General features: G+C 31.5%; 1 protein-coding gene across 4 annotated transcripts; it reads right to left on the bottom strand.

Moving 5' to 3' along the window:
• Nucleotides 1-739: 739 nt before the first annotated feature.
• On the bottom strand, nucleotides 740-12,558 carry LOC124538969 (UDP-glucosyltransferase 2-like). Of its 4 annotated transcripts, XM_047116258.1 has the most exons (10): nucleotides 12,314-12,558; nucleotides 10,048-10,161; nucleotides 4,071-4,223; nucleotides 3,712-3,796; nucleotides 3,112-3,301; nucleotides 2,668-2,865; nucleotides 2,372-2,591; nucleotides 1,822-2,041; nucleotides 1,273-1,492; nucleotides 741-1,148 (listed from the first exon to the last, which is right to left on the bottom strand). In XM_047116258.1, the coding sequence occupies exons 3-10, from the start codon at nucleotides 4,221-4,223 to the stop codon at nucleotides 872-874; spliced, it is 1,563 nt and encodes a 520-aa protein (XP_046972214.1). In that variant the 5' UTR covers nucleotides 10,048-10,161; nucleotides 12,314-12,558; the 3' UTR covers nucleotides 741-871. The 4 variants fall into 4 exon arrangements, with proteins under 4 accessions (XP_046972212.1, XP_046972214.1, XP_046972213.1 ...); XM_047116256.1 differs by lacking the exons at nucleotides 10,048-10,161; nucleotides 12,314-12,558 and adding an exon at nucleotides 4,879-5,026 and having other exon boundaries at nucleotides 740-1,148; XM_047116257.1 differs by lacking the exons at nucleotides 10,048-10,161; nucleotides 12,314-12,558 and adding an exon at nucleotides 7,833-8,138.
• Nucleotides 12,559-20,398: the final 7,840 nt, after the last annotated feature.

Below are 20,398 nucleotides of genomic sequence, written 5' to 3'. Positions count from 1 at the left end.
TCGAATGATAAATGAACTGCTGTGGACAATGAGGAATACTACCATTACTGTACGCTGGTAGTCTAAGACATAGGCACGAATATGCTCAAACAAGACGAGATGCTTTGACGTAAGTTCCTAAGTATAAACACAGTTGTAAATGTAATAACATCGATATTTGATAAACCGGATAAAAGAGGACGTGTCGGTATGACTGAAACTTCTACAGAGTATAGTAAAAATATTTTAATTATGACATTTAAATAATAATATAGTTCATTAACATAAGAATTAATAACATTAAATGCTTAAATATATACAAATATGAACTAAAACTAGTTACTACATAAATCTTGAATGCAATGGTGGCAAGATAAATAATAAGGTACAATCAACTTAACGTCCAGATTACACCAACAAAAACATTTTCATGAATCATCTATCTCCGGATTCAACTAAGAGAAGATGTGATCTTGACGAATAAGTGTATGGGTGTCATGAAAAAGCCTATCGCGAACAGCATCGAAAAAGATGAAATAGACGACGAATATTAAATTAAATAATTTTTAGGAATTTAATTAGGACTCACATGTTATTGATTTGTTCCTTTATAAAAATGAATTACAAAATAAAAAAAAGATACTGCGACTAATGCCCAGCGAAACGAGCGGGTAATAAGATCAGCTGCAAATTGTCATAAATTCGACAAAATTTGATCATACACTGCGAAGAACTCCTGGTGCATAATAAGATTAATATATTGATCTTATTATGTACCAGTTCTTCGATTTCAGACTTCTTTTAGTAATCCTTTGTCACAATTAGCCAATTATGGCCTTATCTCCGATTTACAATATTAACAAATACGAACATTATATCTTGGAAAGTTGCGTTAATTTTGCTTCTTCATATAATTAGCTGATACTTTCTTTCCATTCGAACAACACACATATCTGAACAAATATTTTGTAGCGATCATTATAATCAGCAGAACAATCGCAAGATCCAAGTAGACTTTTTGATACCAGGGCGTCGTTGCTGCATGAGTGCGTAAATGCCGCGCGCCTCCTGTCTTTATGACGTGTTCCACCCAGTGGACCAATTCTTGACCAGGGGAAACAGTTCTGTGATGATATATGAAGGACAACTCCTTAATTTTTTTCATGTATCTGAAAAATAAAAAAAACCCTTAATATTTAGCTTGAGAGTTTTTTGTATTTTTAAACAAGGAATTAAGGAAATATCCATGAATAAAGTACACGAATGATAATTTCATAACTTTGTCATACTGACCTTGAATCATTAATCATTTCTTGAATGGCTACTTTCAAATCTTTGGCCATCGTATATGATAAGTCTACTTTCTTAGCATAACCTTTTTTCACACCTCTAGCCACATTTATAAATTGATCACCGAAAACTGGTATACCGATAGTAGGAACTCCAAAATGTATTGACTCAGTTGTTGAGAGCAGACCGCCGTGCGTGATGAATAGAAGACATTTTTCGTGAGCTGGAAAAACACACACACCGGTTTAATATAAATAACGAGTTTTTTTTTTATGAAAACGGACAGAAAACGGGAAAATTGTCCACTGGTGGAAGTGGTCACCGGCCTCACACATTGTCGCCATCAATCTTTTTTATTTCCTTTGTACCTTCAGTCTCACACGCCCTTCGAACCGGAACAACCGCAATTTGGCGGAGTAGCGCAAAGCCCTAAACATGTATTTATTATCTTGATACGGTTTTGATTCTTAGAAGAAAATTACTATGCAAACATACGTATTAATTATTTTTCTAAAACAGTTTGTTTTTTGTTATAATGTATAATTATTTTACCTAAAATGCTTTGTTGTGGGGCCCATTTTAAAATATGTACATTGCTTGGTAGGTTGGGCAAATCTTCTTCGAATTTCCACAGAACAGTTTGTTTTAGTTCACCGAACATGTTTAGTAAGTCCTGCTTCACTTCGGCGGGTAAGTGTTTACTTCTCAAATTAGATCCCATGCTAAAGTAGATGAATCCATGCTTTGCGTCATCTATGATTTTTTGTAAATCCTATTGACAAAATAATAGTTATGATATACTAGTTTTCCAAGGCGATTTTCTCATGTTTTAGGGGTATGTAGTCAGTCATTCACACAGTCTGTTTTTCAATATAGCCTGTGTGTTAAATGGATAAAAGTTAAAATCCACTTTGTAGTTTTTTCGTGAAAGATTAACAAACATTCATACAAAAAAAAATGTCGCCTTTGTAAAATTAGTAAGAATTTTGAAAACTTATTAATAAAATGAAATGAAGTCAAATAATTAATTTGCAGTATCTCGTGTAATAGTAGTTATTTTTTCAAAAGAGATAACATTAAATAAGTTTTTTTTAAAAAGTACCTTCGGCAATGGTTTGACGACAGGATCAATATGGTAACCTCCGATCGGAATATAGTTTGGTGGTAATCGTGTTGCGACACCCATTGAGACGTGCGAGTTGCTCAAAACTAACGAAGCATTATATCTCAACTCTTCGAAAGGCGGTACGGGGTAACCTCTGTTGCGAATATGCGGCACGAAATGCTTTTCGTAAATTTCCTGATCAATGCCATCAATGTAGCTGTGCGAACAAATTAAAATTTAATTTGAAAAGTAAAAATAAGTAGTACTTTATATTGTATTACAATTTTACTTACAAAGTTTTAATAAGTTTTCCAAAAATTTGAAGACTTAGTTCCTTAAGACGTTGCGAAAAAGTTAGCGGTGGAACGTTGCCGGATGAGATGTCAACAGTATATGCAGGATTTGGTACTTCATCTACTAATTGTAAGACCATCCAGTGAGGTTCTACACTTGAAAACCAAATTAATGGACAGTTAAATACACCTGAAAATCTGGAATACAATATCATCAATTAATTGTTGTAACGATCAATATAGGAATTACTGACTTATCACTAGATCTCTAAAGATATGGATGGCTCCGATAGACTCTAAATATAGAAGAAGAAATTACTTGAAAATTGAAAGTTTTTTTGGAAATGACTGGAATAACTTAGTACTAAGTTATTATCAATATATATTTAAATTTTATTTTGACATTCCTGAAAATTGTATCCGAGATAAATATATATTTCTCACCCAGCATAGACTTCATTTAACATCCATTCAGCAATAACGACGTCAAATTGTTGGGTTTTATCTGCTAAAAGTTTTTGCACGGCGTCATTATTTGTAACATTTCTACTCATATTCACCATAGAAGGTAAAACAGTTAATAAATCTGCTCTATGTGTTTTATCCATTATTGATTTCAAATTCATAAGATGAGCTAGAAGAAAAGTATCAAGGTTTTACTTGACAAATAATATGCATGTTCCTTTTATGGATAAAAAGTTTAAGTAACTATCTGTAGGTGCAGTTACAGCTACAGTATCTAGCATCGGTTTTGTTAGGTAGAAATTTTTTTGTATTCAATAGGTTTCTGTTGATAACTTCAATACTTTCGACATATATTGCACACGCATAGTACGCTTAATTTTCAATTTGATCGATTCATTTGATTGTTCTGTCTTCCAGCTCTATTCCAAAGGTTATGTATTTCAATTGCGTTTTATTGCGAGGCAGTGATTTCTCAGTTAATATTTACATTAACACTTACATAATTATTGATGGCTTTAGTTCAAATTATTATTGAAAGCAGAGTCTTAATCTTCTAAATTGTGATCATGAATTACTTACTATGCAATTTTACATGACCATTTATGTCTATAACAGTCACTCCTTTCATAGGTTTGTCCGGAACGATGGATGCTACATATGTTACCTTAAATGAATATAAAAAATAATAATTTAATTGTCAATATGAAAATATCTAAAGTCACCACATTTATAAGCGTCTAGCAAGCTTCGATTATAGGTCATATTCGTTGAACGTCTACATTGAATGTAAAACATCCAAGGAAAGAATGCAATGCTACAATCGGATGATTGCCAAAGGAACGTATATAGAAACAGAATATAAACATTAAAATTCATTTATTATAAAAGAAAAAAATAATCTTATTGTAAATGAAAAAATTGTCAACTTTCGTAAGTACCTCATGGCCAGCTCGAGCTAAGTGATTCAGCACCCCTTCCCCTAAAATCGAATGACTCTTTCCTGGCAATGGACTTACAAGAAGGATTTTGTATGCATTCGATAAATATAGCGTAGATACAACTGACATCAAAAATAATGGCCATTTCGACATCTGTAAAAAATAAGGAACAGAATGTTATTGTTACACTGCTGGTCCCCTGTTTTCGAAAAGATCTTGGAGTTCAAATCAAATCACAATACTCTTTATAGTACACACGTAAACACAAAGTTTATCACTTTTAAGACAGATGCACAAAAGCCGGCCTCGTTCCTAAAATAACTCCAATATAGATTGACAACAACATGTGCAACCTGTAATTTTCCTATTGTTGGGCTAAAGTCTCTTATCCCTCTGAGAAGGCTAGTAGGATATTCCAAAATGCTGCTCCAAAGCAGGTTGGCGGATTCAACGGAATTTGGTGAAATTTGACACATGCAGATTTCTCAAAATGTTTTTATTATAAACACAAATAAAGCACATATACCGTTCACTGGTGTTATTTATAGCATGGTATAGAAGATCAATAAGCCTAAGAAAATATTTTTATAAGACAAGCTTAAGATATTTCAATCAAGAAATTTCTTATGAAATTCAACATAAACTTTTAAGTTTTCTAACCAACTTATTATCCGTATCAAAATCAGAAGTTTGTTTTCGGACTGAATGGGCCATTGTTATCAGAGATACAAGATGTGCAACATACTTATATGATATACGATAACAACAAAATGCTGTGCCAATATTCACTGTCAAACTCAGTTAGTACCGCTATTCTGTGTGAAATCACTTCCCATCTCGTGAAATATAAAAACCTGACTTGACTGACTGTAATTTTGATGGAATTCATATGTTTAATTATGATAGCGGATGTCACTTATCATCCCAATTATAATAAATGCTGCATTATTAAATCGAGTTCTATTTTATCAGACCTACAATCTATTCATCATACATTAATTCTACGCGACGAATTTTTAAGATAACGATAATATATCATAGTACAACACAACTTAGATGTAGCATTGGCAAAATTCGTAAAACCGATCTCATCCGAATAAAGTATGCTATCCCAAATTATCAATATTTATTTCTTATTTGAATATGATCTTTACACAAACGCAATAATCTATAACGACGAATAGCGTCGAATGGCGCGATAGAGAGCTATTTCTATTGGTTGTTTAAATCGGCGGTAGCATATTATTCAATAAGTACAAGATTTTATAGATGATAAAAAAGCGTGGAGCTAATACCTGTTGATATCCAAGCAGGATATATAATAAATAATTGTATTTAACGAACATGACTTTGTATTTTCTAAATTATAAAAAAGAGTTACTACTGAGTTTCTTGCCGGTTCTTCTCGGTAGAATCTACTTTCCGAACCGGTGGTAGCTTCACTTAATTGTAAAATGACGATTCAAAAGTGCTTGTAAAAGCCTACTTGAATAAAGTTTATTTTGATTTGATTTGATCGGTTTTATTGAATTTTCCGATGCTACATCTAAGTTGTGTCGTACTATACCTACAGACAATATCTGGTTATCTGTTTTATTTTATATAACAAATAACAGCTATGTCTGTAAATATTTATTATGGTCTGACGGATAACGGCGTATCTCTTTTATTCAATGAGAAATTATTTATAACAGAAGGAGAGAAATTTATTTTTAGTTTGTTACGGTAAAAAAAATATTTTTAAAATTTTAACTTTTTTAATCCGTGACGTTGGCCCGTTTCCCGTATATCGGTGTTGTTTATCCTAAGCATCGCTTTGGCATTTTCTTAAAAATTAAATAATAAAATAAATTGCATTTAAATAAAACTAGTTTTAACGGATTTCAATAGCGTATATTAATTACTGACGGACTTAGACTGTTACCCGTTGGAGTCTACCCGTGACCACGAACTCTGTAAAGTGCTCGAAACCACGGGATGTTAAAAATAATTAATATATGCGATTCATATCCGTTAAAACTAGTTTTATTTCAAATTGCATTTGTTTTAAGATGTATATGAAATAATAATTACAATTATATTTTACTATCTCATTAATTTGCTTTATTTGTTTGGAAGTCATTCTGCATCGTTTCAGAGCAATTTATAACCTGTCATCCATTATAAAGGTTAGTATTCGTATGAAAAAGTTAGCAATTTAATATGACAGATTTATTGTGCCTTATAATTGGCTTTTATTAAATAGAATATTTATTTCGTCGATTTAGATATGGATATCATTCCTATTTAATTTAGGGTATTTTTGGCAGTAATACTGGTCACACTACCTCAACCTTCCAAAGCAAGAACTTTCATTTTCGAACTGTTTTCCATTTTTAATTCTTCGGTTTAACTGCGAATTCAAACTAAATCCGATATACTGAATATATCTGTGAATTGCCATAATATTTGAGTTCCTTAATTTGTGCTTGAATATTATTATTGAATATTCTTTAACAGTATAGATGTTTTCAGAATTTATTAATAAGGGAGTTTTGAAGTTTGATAAAAACTTTATACAACCTGCTTCAACCGACCTCTGAGAATTGTAAATCTTAAATTCTTGTTATTGCTTAAATGCAACTTGTACTTACGTTTAATGTAGTTTACATTAATTATTATTGACCCCTTGGAATGTTACTCCGGAGTTGAAATCGTCATTTAAAGTAATACTTGCGTACTTTAAATGTCGATTTCAATGAAGTAAGCACGTAAGTACCCATAGAATAACTATACAGTAACTAAATACAGATCTGTTTATGACCTACATTTGTAACAACTTGTGAAAAACCTATCAGTATTTTTAGTCTTAAAACTGACAATAAATAGTTATATTAAACAAAACTGTCTTCTCTTATTCCACTAAGCCTTTTTTTATAATACAACAAGCTAAACATCGATAATAAACAATGTTTATGTGGATTTAAATAATCATAAAAAATAATAATAAACAATATACTTTAGCAAGCCTGAAACCCCTTAGCTAGGCCTCTTAGCAAGCTACTAGCTATTATTCTATATTTTTTATTCGAGACAGTAATTCACATGTGACAGATTTTAATATAAAGTATTATGCAGATGTGCTTGATGTATTCGTTTACAAAATAATCATAATAATATCCAGTGATGTTTGAAACAGGTTTGTTATGGCGTTAACCTTGACCAAAATAGGCTATTTGACAATGCGAAAAATAAATTGTGAATTATTGTAATAAGTGTATATTGAGTTTAAAAATGATTATTTATTAACGAAACTTGAAAATTATACTTAATTTATTCAAAAATCCATAAATAAAAATGCATTTTTTCAAACGTTTGTCACGTGACACAAAACGCTTCTGATTGGCCGTGCTTATGATAAAGTCACTTTCTTGTAAACATTGCTTTTCTACTATATGTACCACAGTGAGAACACAGAAAGTGACGTCACCGAACTCATTGCAGTGCCATATTGTCCAAGTAGCGTTTTTGCGCGCTATTTAAATATGAAATTTTTCGGCAAATATGTACTAGAAATAAAAAACACAACCTTTACTGGGTTCCTTAAGTTCTACTAAATAATATAAAATGGATTTTAAAAACAAGTCAAATAGCGTATTATCGAATATCCATCAAAGCGGAAACCTGGTGTTCCAAGTTTATAAATGTCACTCTCACTGTTTATTTATAAATAATATATTTATGACTATACGTAAACATACATAATAAAATTTATTTAAATACCTTGTTACTAATATTTACACTTCCACTAAATAACACGATAAACAAATAACACGATGATTTTTAATGATTCACACACTATTGATTCAATTAAAATCTTTTGTTATTTTAAAAACAAAACACAACAACACAATTTACACCTCACTAGTGTTTACACCGTTCGGTTGTATATATTTATAGTTAGTTGTCTTGCGATTGTATTTGATCATACAATTGATACGATGTTATCGAAGTGAGCCCATTATTACTACAGTTAATATCGCAAGTCACGGTTACAATTTATAAAAAACCGTAACTACTAATCCGAAATATCAGAATGAATCAACAAAAATTATGATAATGATAACGATTACGTGATGAAGGCCGCGAACCGATCCGACAAAAACAAAGTCTTGTTTTGTTGTGTTTTGAATTTATTCGTCCGGCGAATGAACGTTTTTGCATTACTGCTCCAATAAAAGTAACATTAAAAATAAAAAAAACCCGGAGTACAAAAAATAAGTAAACTTGCAAATAATATTTTAAATCTATTATAATTATTATCGTATTGTATTTTTACGCAGCGTTGTCATCGCGCCGGAGGACATACCTGTTTAAAAAACTAGGAGTGCCCGCGAACTTGTACACTTTTGAATTAAACAAGAAATAATTATTATTGTAGCCTAAGTTACTCACTATTCTATTAATTTTCTGCCAGTGAAAGTCCCGTTAAAATCGGTCCAGCCGTTCCAGAGATAAGCCACAAACAGACAGACAGGCAGACCGACAAAAATTGTAAATAATGTTATTTTGGTATATGTACCATGTATAAATACATATGCATGGGGAAAAAGGGCTATTTTAATGTTACAAACAGACACACCAATTTTATTATATGTATAGATTGGACACTTCTAGCAAATTTACTTACAAATTGTAAGTAAAAAATTAGTGCTAATTTCTGTGAGTTCAAAGTAAACATGTGCTTCCATTACGACGCAGACGATTCTTAGAACTGATTTTAGCTCAGCAAGAGATTCGTAACGAAATAAAAAAACAAAGAAATACGTACTTACCTATTATTTCTTGAAACACTTTTATAAACGTGGACGTTTGGTTCAAACTGACTCAATACATGAATCTTGAGACGAATTCGATTAACCTTTCGATCCAAAGCATTCCCAGGGAATCCTTCTAAATGGTTTAGCGCTAGCCTTTATCACCCTTACGCCATTTTCGAGTCCAATATCCATCCAACCATAAACATTTACACGCTTCATCAGCTCTCCGACGTTGAGTCAGCTAACTGGGCACGGGAGAAGTCACGTTTAAGATGTCTAACATCTTTGGTGGCTTAATAATCACATTTTGAACGTAATGTACTAGTTAGGACGAAGTTTTACGCGGCTTCCAGTATAGGGAACTAGTGAATATATGTCACGTTTTTTATGTGATTATCCAAAGTGAAATCCAAGTCCTTTAACATTTCTTTCTGTTATATGTGGTTTAATATAATATAAATATAAGAATTTAAACTTTGTTACTTGTTGATAATTTTATTTTTTATCTACTTCTAACTTCCATACATATAATAAAATCGTAACTGATCGAAATCTGTATATAGAAGATATTTAAGAAAAAAAATGTACTGGAAGTATTAATAAACGCAAAAGATTACAAAAACGTGATTTTTAGAATTTGTCAATTTAAAAAAAAAAAGAAATATTGAAGTATTAATTTTTTTTTTTTTGCATAAATGTCTTCAAGTTGATTTTGTTAACTATAGTCTGTAAAACGGGTTTTTATTGACTGCTAATGTTTAAAAAAACTGATGATATAGTTCAATATAAGTTGCACTCTCAGCAAGGTAGTCGAACATATGAAATGGGGTTCAAGTTATATTGGGTACAACTTTCGGTTAGTCACGACTCAGAGCTTAGGCTAAATAAACCGCGCCCGCGCCGCTTCTCTCAACTCGATGACGCTATGAAGGACAGCATGCTAAGTTGGAAAATGGCGCTTCATAGATATAATACATATAGACTGTAATAGAGGCGACACTGGCGAATCAGCTATTTATTATACACCTGTCATCTCCACTAGATGGCGTTTCTTAGAGTATGTGAATGTGCATATAATTATAATTATTTTAATTTTTTCGAGGGAAGTTGTTTAAAGAAAAGAATAATTAATCTAAGCAGAATATTATTTCATTGTTCAGTATTTTATTTATACATACATGATATTATCATAACAGTATGGTTCTTTTGCATTTGTGGGTTAAATCCAATATCTCCTGTCTGAGCCTTTTAGTCTCTTTAAGATTATGATTGCCTTGATTTGTTATAAGTACCTGAAATCATAAATAAAATTTTAACAAAAAGAAAAACCGACTTCAAACAAAACAGTATTTTAAAACAAATTAAAATGCAGTAAAAAGTAATAATAATAATTGCATATTTAGCATATTTTTGAGAGTCCTCCTAGGTAAAATGAAATGAAAAATATTAGACTACTTAAAAGTCGATTTACGATTATATAACGTAGTTATAGTTATTGTTATATTTGGAGCCGGTGTCAGCCACAGGCACACGATTCAACAATCAAAAGAAAGAAGCGATACGAGCCTCTTGATTGACCCAGTATAATATCGTATAAAAGGTAATTTGTAAGAAACATTTCTTAAAGTATTCTCGTATTGTTTTTTGATAGGTATAGTATAGGGTTGGCTGACACCGACTACAAATATAGCAATAATTATAACTACATTATATAATCGTAAATCGACTTTTAAGTAGTCTAATATTTTTCATTTCATTTTACCTAGGAGGACTCTCAAAAATATGCTAAATATGCAATTATTATTATTACTTTTTAGTGCATTTTAATTTGTTTTAAAATACTGTTTTGTTTGAAGTCGGTTTTTCTTTTTGTTAAAATTTTATTTATTTTTTGATTTTAAGTGAAACTGATGTAGACTAACATTTTTTTCTTAATATGGATAGATTAAGCGTGCCGTTTATATTAATCAGAAACTACTTCAGGGACAATTTCAAAAGAAACTTTCGAATAAAGCAAAAATAGACTTTTGAAAATGCGGCTTTAATACGTCATGCGGCATAAACTACAAGGTACCACCCTCGAATGAGCTGTAATCGACCTCAGTAAAAAAACTTTGCAAAAGAGCTGTTCGTATGCTATGTCGTACATCATATGACATCACATCATATACACAAAATTTGATTAAAGACAGAAAGAAATTCTGCCCCAAATCGCACCCTAACTGTAAGCCGTTTAGGAGTTCCGTCAATACATAGTATAAAACAAAGTCGCTTTCTCTGTCCCTATATCTTTAAAACTACGCAACGGATTTTGATGCGGTTTTTTTTAATAGATAGTGTGATTCGAGGAAAAGGTTTATGTATATAATACATGAACACCATACTAAAGAAACACTGACAATTTTAGAAGTATGCAATGTGATGTCGTTCCTAGCAAATTCTGTAGTAGGTATATTTAGTATCAGTATTGCACCCGAGCGAAGCCGGTGTGGGTAGCTAGCTGATTATAATATTCGATTATGACAATTACATGAACATAACCACGTTCCGGAAGGTGATTCAAATATCCAAGTAACCCATAAATAAAAGATTCGACCGAGTATTGCTAACGTGCTCCTCAGAATTGTTCCGTTCCTTCCCGTTCCCTTAATTTGTCATGAATCCTGTAGTCAGAACCTTACCAAACTTTCACCAAACTACCCTTGAAGTATATCCTTTATAATAAAAAAAGAATCATCAAAATTGGTTAACGTGATTTTGAGTTATTCATCTATTTGTCGCGCATATACATAATGCAAATTTAAGACTTATGTCGTTTTCATACCGATACCATCATCGGAAAAAAATAAAAAAAAAATTGGGACCCCACGGGAAGCACTACCTTTCAAACAAAAAAAAAATTATCAAAATTGGTCCACCCAGTAAAAAGTTATGAGGTAACAAACATAAAAAAAAAAAAAAAAATGCAGACGAATTGATAACCTCCTCCTTTTTGAAGTCGGTTGAAAACAAATATTTTTTACCAATGATCTTTCCATTCATAAAAAAAGTCTTATATATAAACAGTGTATATCCCTTGGACTTAAAAAAAGTTATTTAATTACTCATCTATCTTAAGTATTCTTTCACTAAAGTTAAATTAAATGAATAATATACCAAGTATACTGATGTAAATTTTCAAAATAGGTAAAAAAGTAAAACATTATATTAATGAAAAAAGAGTTAACATTATTTAGTTATAAGTTTATACAAACTTATTTGTAACAAACATTAACAAAATATAAGGCTAAATGAAATAATTAAAAAATATATATTTAAAACATTAATTGGAAAAAAGGGTTTGTACCGAAAGTAAGCAAGAAGAGGCGGAAATAAAATGCACTGATATTTTTTATATAAGTGACGGGACTATGACAATCGTCTTATGCAAAATGTATTACTTACCTTCTTCTACTATCTGTTACATATTATGTTTCTTCTACTTCTAATATATATTATGCTATCTTCGCCATCACTATCAACTTAAAAACAATGACGAAGTTGATCAATGGAGGAGTATCAGGCTGTTTCCGTAAAAAAACCTCAAATATCAATAAAAAAGGAGCAATGATAACAGTGTCCGTAACACAAGCCAAGCTCAGATCAGAATAAAAACAATAAAAATGATAAATCTATTTGATATACAGATTGAGTTTGAGCAGAGAAAATTTTAACGCTTGCTTTTGAACTTTAACATAATACACATAGTATTGCCAGTGCAAAATTGTGATCTCGAATAAATTTATGCATAGTATAAATTGACTATGACTTTGATTTTACTTTATAAATTTCCAAGTTTGATTTTACTTTTTAAATTTTCAATTTGGATATTTAAAATAAAAATTAAATAAAATTGGGCTTTGTAGCGACATCTAGTGTCGTACAAATGTTTCGCTGTTATGACAACAGCGCTGTTTGAGTATTAAAATTTAAAAGACTGTGAGCGTATATTACATATTACAAACACTCGCGGTTAGAATACTTTAAAAGCTAATGTATTATGTCTCCGTAATATATTATTTGATAAGGTAAGGTAATAAGTTTAACCTTATTATTTACATATTACTTCGCATGGATACTGTATGTATGTAATATAGAATAGTATAAACTTTGGTGTCTTAGTTTGTTCGTTGAGTTGGTTCTTCTTGTACATCGTTCAACCGGTTTTTCAGTATATATGTATTATCTGTGAACCGGTTCGACCGATTGTGTGATGAAAATTAGTGTGTACCTACAACCATTTATTCACGAAGACAGGATTATTCAATCCGTATCTTTAAAAATCACCAAAAGATGGCGCTTTCATATATCAACTTAAGACCAAAAAGAAAATATTCAAAATGGAAAACCACAAATATAATGTCTGTAATTCGTCAATAAACATAAAATTATATTTTTTAAGATAAGACAAATAATATAGAAAGATCTATAAAATAGCCTGTTCGAGAGTAAGATCAATGAGCAGTCTGGTGAATCGACTCCACGAAAGTTGAGCCACAAATGTAGTTAACAGAATGGTCTGAAATGGACGTAATATTTCAAATTAGCCTGATAAATTATTTATATAGGGCAACATTTAGTCGTTTATAGGTACATTCTTAAAAGTCGTTTTACTTATTCCATTGCATCTGTTAATTAATACATCAAATCTATCAATCACCGTGTGAGTATTTATCCTCTTAAGATGTGTAATTTCAGTAGTTCGGGATGGCCAAAATAATATTATCGTTTTACAATGATGGTTCAATGTCTCTATCTTTTTTTAGAATGCCCCACGCTATAGTCATTGTTTTTTAATGACAGCTCAATCATATTTAAAATAAGAAATAGTGTTACATGCCAGTATTAAATGCTATGCCATATAAAATAATATTAATTACAGTTTTACAAATTATTGATCAATTAATTACAATAATAATTGTCTACACTAATATTATAAAGAGGAAAACTTTGTTTGTTTGGTTGTAATGAATAGGCTCAAAAACTACTGGACCGATTTTAAAAATTCTTTCACCATTCGAAAGCTAAATTAATCCCGCATAACATAGGTTAAATTTTATTTTGGGTAAAAATAGGGTTCCGTAAGATATTTTGGGTTTTTCGGACAAAAAAGGAAAAAAACTACCAGAAAAGTTGCTTTTTTGCGTATTCCGCCTAAACTACTGGACCGATTTTTAAAATTATTTCACCATTCGAAAGCTAACTTAGTCCCGCATAATATAGGCTAAATTTTATTTTGAAAAAGAAGAAGAGTTCCACAAGATAATTGGGTTTTTCGGACAAAAAAGGAAAAATCTACCAAAATAGTTGATTTTTTGCGTATGATGCCTAATCTATAAAAGATAGAACTATAAAATGTTCTAATTAAGTGTAGATCTCATTAATATCTACAAAAAAGTTTGCGACACACTATACCTATCTATGTCGGGTGAAGCACAACAACCATTTTTTTATTTTAAAAAAATTGAATTTTTTTTGGGCTACATTAAAACGCGTTTATTTTACTCATGCTACTAATCCTTATCAAAATAAATTATTTCATCACTAAGAAAAGTTTATGTAGATAATAGTTGGATAATATGTGGACAGCGTGAACAATAACATAGGGAGATTATTTTTTTTGGACGCACCAGGAGGCACCGGAAAAACTTTTCTCGCAAATTTGATACTTGCTAATATACGGCAATCAGGGAAGATAGCGATTGCAGTTGCTTCGTCAGGAATTGCTGCAACTCTCTTGAACGATGGAAAAACTGCTCACTCTACGTTTAAACTCCCGCTCTCCGTATCTTTAGATCAACAGTCTACGTGTTCTATTCGGAAAAATGGGCCTCTTGGAAAGTTACTGCAAGACGCGTCGTTGGTAATATGAGATGAATGCACCATGAGTCATAGAGCTTATGTGGAGGCCGTAGACCGTACTTTAAAAGACCTTCGAAGCTCTGGTGATGTCATGGGTGGTATCACTTTTGTATTTGCTGGAGATTTCCGACAAACTCTTCCAGTCGTCAACAGAGGTACGCGAGCAGATATTATGAATTCATGTTTAAAATCGTTTCACCTATGGACATTTGTTCAACATTTGAAGTTGCGCACCAACTTGCGAGCTCATCTACATGGAAATACGCATAGCAATTTTTCACAACAGCTATTGAAACTTGGAGAAGCAAATTTTCCATCTTTAAATTTGGGTATCGATTATGCGGTTACTTTGGATGAGTCTCTAGGCCTAATAGTCCATAATTTAGATAGTCTGATAGATGCTATATATCCTGACATCGAAAACTTACATCAATATGATTTTAGTTGGCTGTGTTGTAGAGCAATAGTTTCTCCCAGGAATGAAACAGTCAACGAAATAAACAATTTAATAGTACCGGGTGAAGTTAAGTGCTATAAATCCATAGACACCGTCACTAACATCGAGGACACAGTGTACTACCCGCAGGAATTTTTAAATTCTCTGAACCCCGCTGGGCTACCACCCCATGAACTGTCGTTAAAAGTTGGCACGCCGATAATGCTTCTGAGAAATTTAAGTCCCCCCAACATGTGTAATGGCACGAGACTTCTTATAAAGGAGCTAAAAGATAATTTAATAGTAGCTAAGATTATCACCGGCCCTGCAGCTGGTGAATTAGCTCATATACCAAGAATACTAATGATCCCCACTGATTATACAAAAATAATACGTGGTTGACAGCTGTCACCGAACCCATGCTAGCTGAAAAAGAGTATAATAACTATAACATCCACATGCTCGATTGCCCTGTTGTGTTAAAGAGGCACTCCAAACACCTAGAACGGCCACTCCAAACACCTAGAACGGCCACTCCGGTCCTTAGAGGGCATAATGGCCTCCGACCCTAAGAACCTCATCAGATTCTTGGCAGTGTTGGTCTGGCTGAGGTGTTGTGATCACGAATTTGACGTTTATCACAATAGATCCAAGCGCCGGTTGCAGTTATTCTTCAAATGTGACCGTGCCTCAGCAGTAGGGATATTAGAAGACTGATTATGAACCGTTATCTACGCGGGCGAAGCCGCGGGCGACCGCTAGTATATAATAAAGTAAATTCAATAGCTCCTGCTATATTAATAATATGCAATAATAATGTGATATAAATTATGATATAGAATCAAATGTCATAAAACTGTATTGAAGGCTAAGTTTACTCTCGTAACAGATGTCAGACGCTCTTCTTCCTCGAGTATTAGTCTTGTCCCTATATATTTTGAAGCTTAGGTTGAATATTGTACGAATAGCCCTCTTAAGCTATTCAAAGATCGTATTGATATTGATCGATTGCACTAACCGATGATTACTCCAGAGCAGAATACGTATCGAACTATCGGTGCATATTATAGTAAAAGTTGGAATGTCTTGATAATATTAAAACAATCGCTTTATAATAAATGCATATAACTGAACAGACTGGCAGAAAGCTAATGTAATGAGAAGTAATGTTAGGTGCAATTTTTTTGTTCCTTCGGTTTCATCTTCGTTTTAATCGAGTATTCCGTGACACATCTCTTTTTTTATTTATACTACGATTGTTGCTGTTACAGTAAAAAATATTTTATATTTTTTACATTTTTTTAAAAATATTTGAAACGGCAAAAAAGTATTAATTTATTCGAGTCCGTTCTGTTAGCCGATTTCCTACTTCCCATATATCGGTTGTTGCTTGTCCAAAGCATCGTTTTAGCATTTTCTTAAAATTTAAATAATTAAATTTATTTTAAGAGGGATGTGAAAAGGGATCTAGATTTTACAATCTAATTAGTTTGCTTTATTTGTTTGGAAGTCATTCTGCATCTGCATTACCTTTTAGCCACAATAGTGGTTAGTATTCATATGAAAATGTGAGTCAATTAATATAATTAAGTCATTTAATTTAAATATGGATATAAATTCTTATTTAATTTAGAGTATTTTGGGCAGTGATACTGGCCACACTCAACCTTTCAAAAGTTTCAAAGGTTCGAGAACCTTTGTCGAAAACTTTTGTTTTTTTGCATTTTTTTTTTACATCTCCGGTTTAACACCAAATTCAAACTTTAAATTCGATATACCGAATATATCGTTGAGTTACCTTAATAGCTGAGTTTCTTAATTTGTGATTGATTATTATTTTAGTACATTAACAACATTTATATTTTTCAGAATGTATCAATAATGGAGCTTGTTAAAACTTTATACAACCTGATTCTACCGACCTTAAAAAATGGTAAGTCTTTAAAATGTTGCTTAAATGCGTTGGTTCACAATTTGGAAAGTCGTAATAATGTTTAATTTGTGGTTTACAGTGATTTTTGACCAATTGGAATGTTACTCCGGAATTGAAATCGTCATTTATATTCAGCAGCACTTTGAACCTCCAGAAGGTAAATTACATCCGTCGTTCAAGGTATTTATCTTTTGGTTATTTTTATATACCATCATATGGATTTGAAATCTTAGCTGAAGTATTAAGTGTGGATGGCTGCAGCTTCCTGGTTGAGTGTGTTCAGATATCTGCTGGTGCTACTCCAAGAATGACATGCCTGTCCCCGCCATTTAAGAGACATCCACTGGAAATGTGAATGATTGGAAATTTGGTGATGTACAAACTTTGTTTTCAACCGACTTCCAAAAGGAGGAGGTTATCAATTCGTCTGTATTTTTTTTTTTTTTATGTTTGTTACCTCATAACTTTTCACTGGGTTGACCGATTTTGATATTTTTGTTTTTGTTTGAAAGGTAGTGCTTCCCGTGGGGTCCCATTTTTTTTTTGCCGAAGATGGTATCCATATGAAAACGACATAAGTCTTAAATTTGCATTATGTATATGCGCGACAAATAGGTGAATAACTGAAAATCACGTTAACCAATTTTGATAATTCTTTTTTTATTATGAAATATATACTTCAAGGGTAATTTGGTGAAAGTTTGGTAAGGTTCTGAGCACAGGATCCATGACAAAGTAATGGAACGGAAGGGAACGGAACAATTCTGAGGAGCACGTTGGCGATACTCGGTAGAATCTTTTATTTATAGGTTATTTGGATATTTGAGTCACCTTCCGTAATGTGGTAATGTTTATGTAATTATCATAGTCGAATATTATAATCAACTAGCTACCCACCCCGGCTTCGCACGGGTGCAATACTGATACTAAATTTACTACAGAATTTGTTTATTTACGACATCACATCGCAAACTTCAAAAATTATCAGTGTTTCTTTACTATATTGTTCATTTATTATATACACAAACGTTCCCCTTGAATCACACTATCTTTTAAAAAAAACCGCATCAAAATCCGTTACGTAGATTTAAAGATATAGGGACTGAGAAAGCGACTTTGTTTTATACTATGTAGTGATGGAACTCCTATACGGCTCGCAGTTAGGGTGCGATATGGGGCAGAATTTCTTACTATCTTTAATCAAATTTTGTGTATGTGATGTTATGTCATATGATGTACGAAATATAGTTGGTCTTTTTCAAAGTTTTTTTTGCTGAGTTCGATTACAGCTCTTTCGAGGGATCCTTGTAGTTTACGACGCGTGACGTATTAAATCCGCATTTTCGAAAGTCTATTTTTGCTTTATTCGCAAGTTTCCTTTGAAATTGTCCTCGAAGTAGTTTCTGACTCATGTAAACGGAACGCTTAATCTATCCATATTAAAAAAAATTACTTAGTCAACATCAGCTTCACTTAAAATTAAAAAATAAATAAAAATTTTAACAAAAAGAAAAACCGACTTCAAACAAAACACAAACAATCGTAAATCGACTTTTAAGTAGTCTAATATTTTTCATTTCACTTAAATTAGGATGACTCTAAAAAATATGTTGAATACGCAATTATTTTTTATTACTTTTTCGTGCAAATTCATTTGTTTTAAAATAGTGTTTTGTTTGAAGTCGGTTTTTCTTTTTGTTAAAATTTTTTATAAAAAACTTTTTTAGCACTGGCCTGGCAAACGGTGTCCTAAACTTTTAAATATATAAAATCTAATTAAAAAATAAATAATAATTTCAAATTAGATCAATTATTCAAATTAAAAGTTCTGAAAATTTTTGAAAAAGACTAACTACTGAGTTTCTTGCCGTTTCTTCTTGGTAGAATCTACATTCCGAACCGGTGGTAGTTTCACTTAACTGTAAAATGACGATTGAAAAGTGCTTGTAAAAGCCTACTTGATTAAAGTTTATTTCGATTTGATTTGATTTGACTTTTTCAACTGTCTTTTATGCCAAGTGCCACCCTGAGTCTAGCTGGCATAATTTTTTAGTTATAGAATATCTATTGTTGTAAATGAATATTTGTATAATATATAATAAATAATTCTAAATTTTTTAGTATCTGTTGTAATTTAAAATCTACATTTGTAACTGACTGTAACCGATGTTATACCAACTGTAACCAATATCATTCTAATAAATATATCATGATAACAGTTACTTTGACATGCAGAACTGAAACCCTTATTAAGAAGGGTTAAGAAAAACTTAGTTAACATTCTTGTATTTATATATTTAGTCATATATCTTGTAATTATTTATTTTAATTGGGGTCTCCTACAATGTGTACACTGATTATAATAATATAATATGACAAAAGTTAAGTTATATTCTAAGTGTCACACTTATTACTTAAAAAAGAACACAGCAAAAAAGAAAAGAAATTAGCAAAACTGTCTCCTTATACCACAAAGCCTTCTTTTTTTATTACATAATAACATTCATGCTAAATTATATGTATTTTATTAAAACTCATTTAAATATTTATTATTTTTAATTATTAATATTTAGTTAAGGAGTTTTATTTTTTTATAATTTGTTATAGGGACTGGCAAGTGAACCAAGTATTCCAGTGTACAGTGGCATGTGGTACCATCGCCTAAAGGCATGGTAATTGTTAGGAATATTAACCATTTCTACATTAACTTAAATAATTAATGTCTGTATATGTGACTCATAACTTAAATGTTTTTTCCATTAGTTTAATCAATATAGTTTCCCTCCATAAGAATAATTAAAATATGGAGACAGCTCAAATCACACTCAGACCAATTTACAAAATAAGTATCTATTTTTAATGGATAATTTCATGTTCTATGTGTTTATTATAACAAGTCTAGAGCTAGAACTTTGTTGAATAATAAGCTCACGATTAATGCAGTCTAGCTGTGTGTTTGTTTATTAATATGGAGATTAATAATAATAAATTTGTTGAATCTCCAAAACGTTTTCAAAATAATAAACTACATACGCCAACCGTAAATGTATAAAGTAGACTGGGTAGATGTGGTGTTTTCAAAATAAGAATGTCAAAAAGGAAATTAGGTGCGAAGCTTTTTTGCTGAATTTCATTTAACTATTCACATCACGACAATCAGTATATTATAATTTAAATAAATATTTTAATTGCCTTATAATTTTCTTTTTCTTATATTTACATGATCATTTTTTTTTCTAAAATGAATATGCGCCCTTCT

The sequence above is a fragment of the Vanessa cardui genome, chromosome 21 (assembly GCF_905220365.1).
Source record: "Vanessa cardui chromosome 21, ilVanCard2.1, whole genome shotgun sequence".
Classification (NCBI taxonomy): Eukaryota; Metazoa; Arthropoda; class Insecta; order Lepidoptera; family Nymphalidae; genus Vanessa; species Vanessa cardui.
Note: the sequence above shows the minus strand (reverse complement) of the source record. Positions and strands in the feature narration are given on the sequence as shown.

Coding starts and splice junctions, on each gene's coding strand:
- LOC124538969 (XM_047116256.1), bottom strand. CDS start 4,959: ATGAATTCCATCAAAATTACAGTCAGTCAAGTCAGGTTTTTATATTTC. Junction 2,866..3,111: donor TTAAATGAAGTCTATGCTGG/GTGAGAAATATA, acceptor ATTGTATTCCAG/ATTTTCAGGTGTATTTAACT. Junction 1,493..1,821: donor CCCACAACAAAGCATTTTAG/GTAAAATAATTA, acceptor GTGTTTTTCCAG/CTCACGAAAAATGTCTTCTA.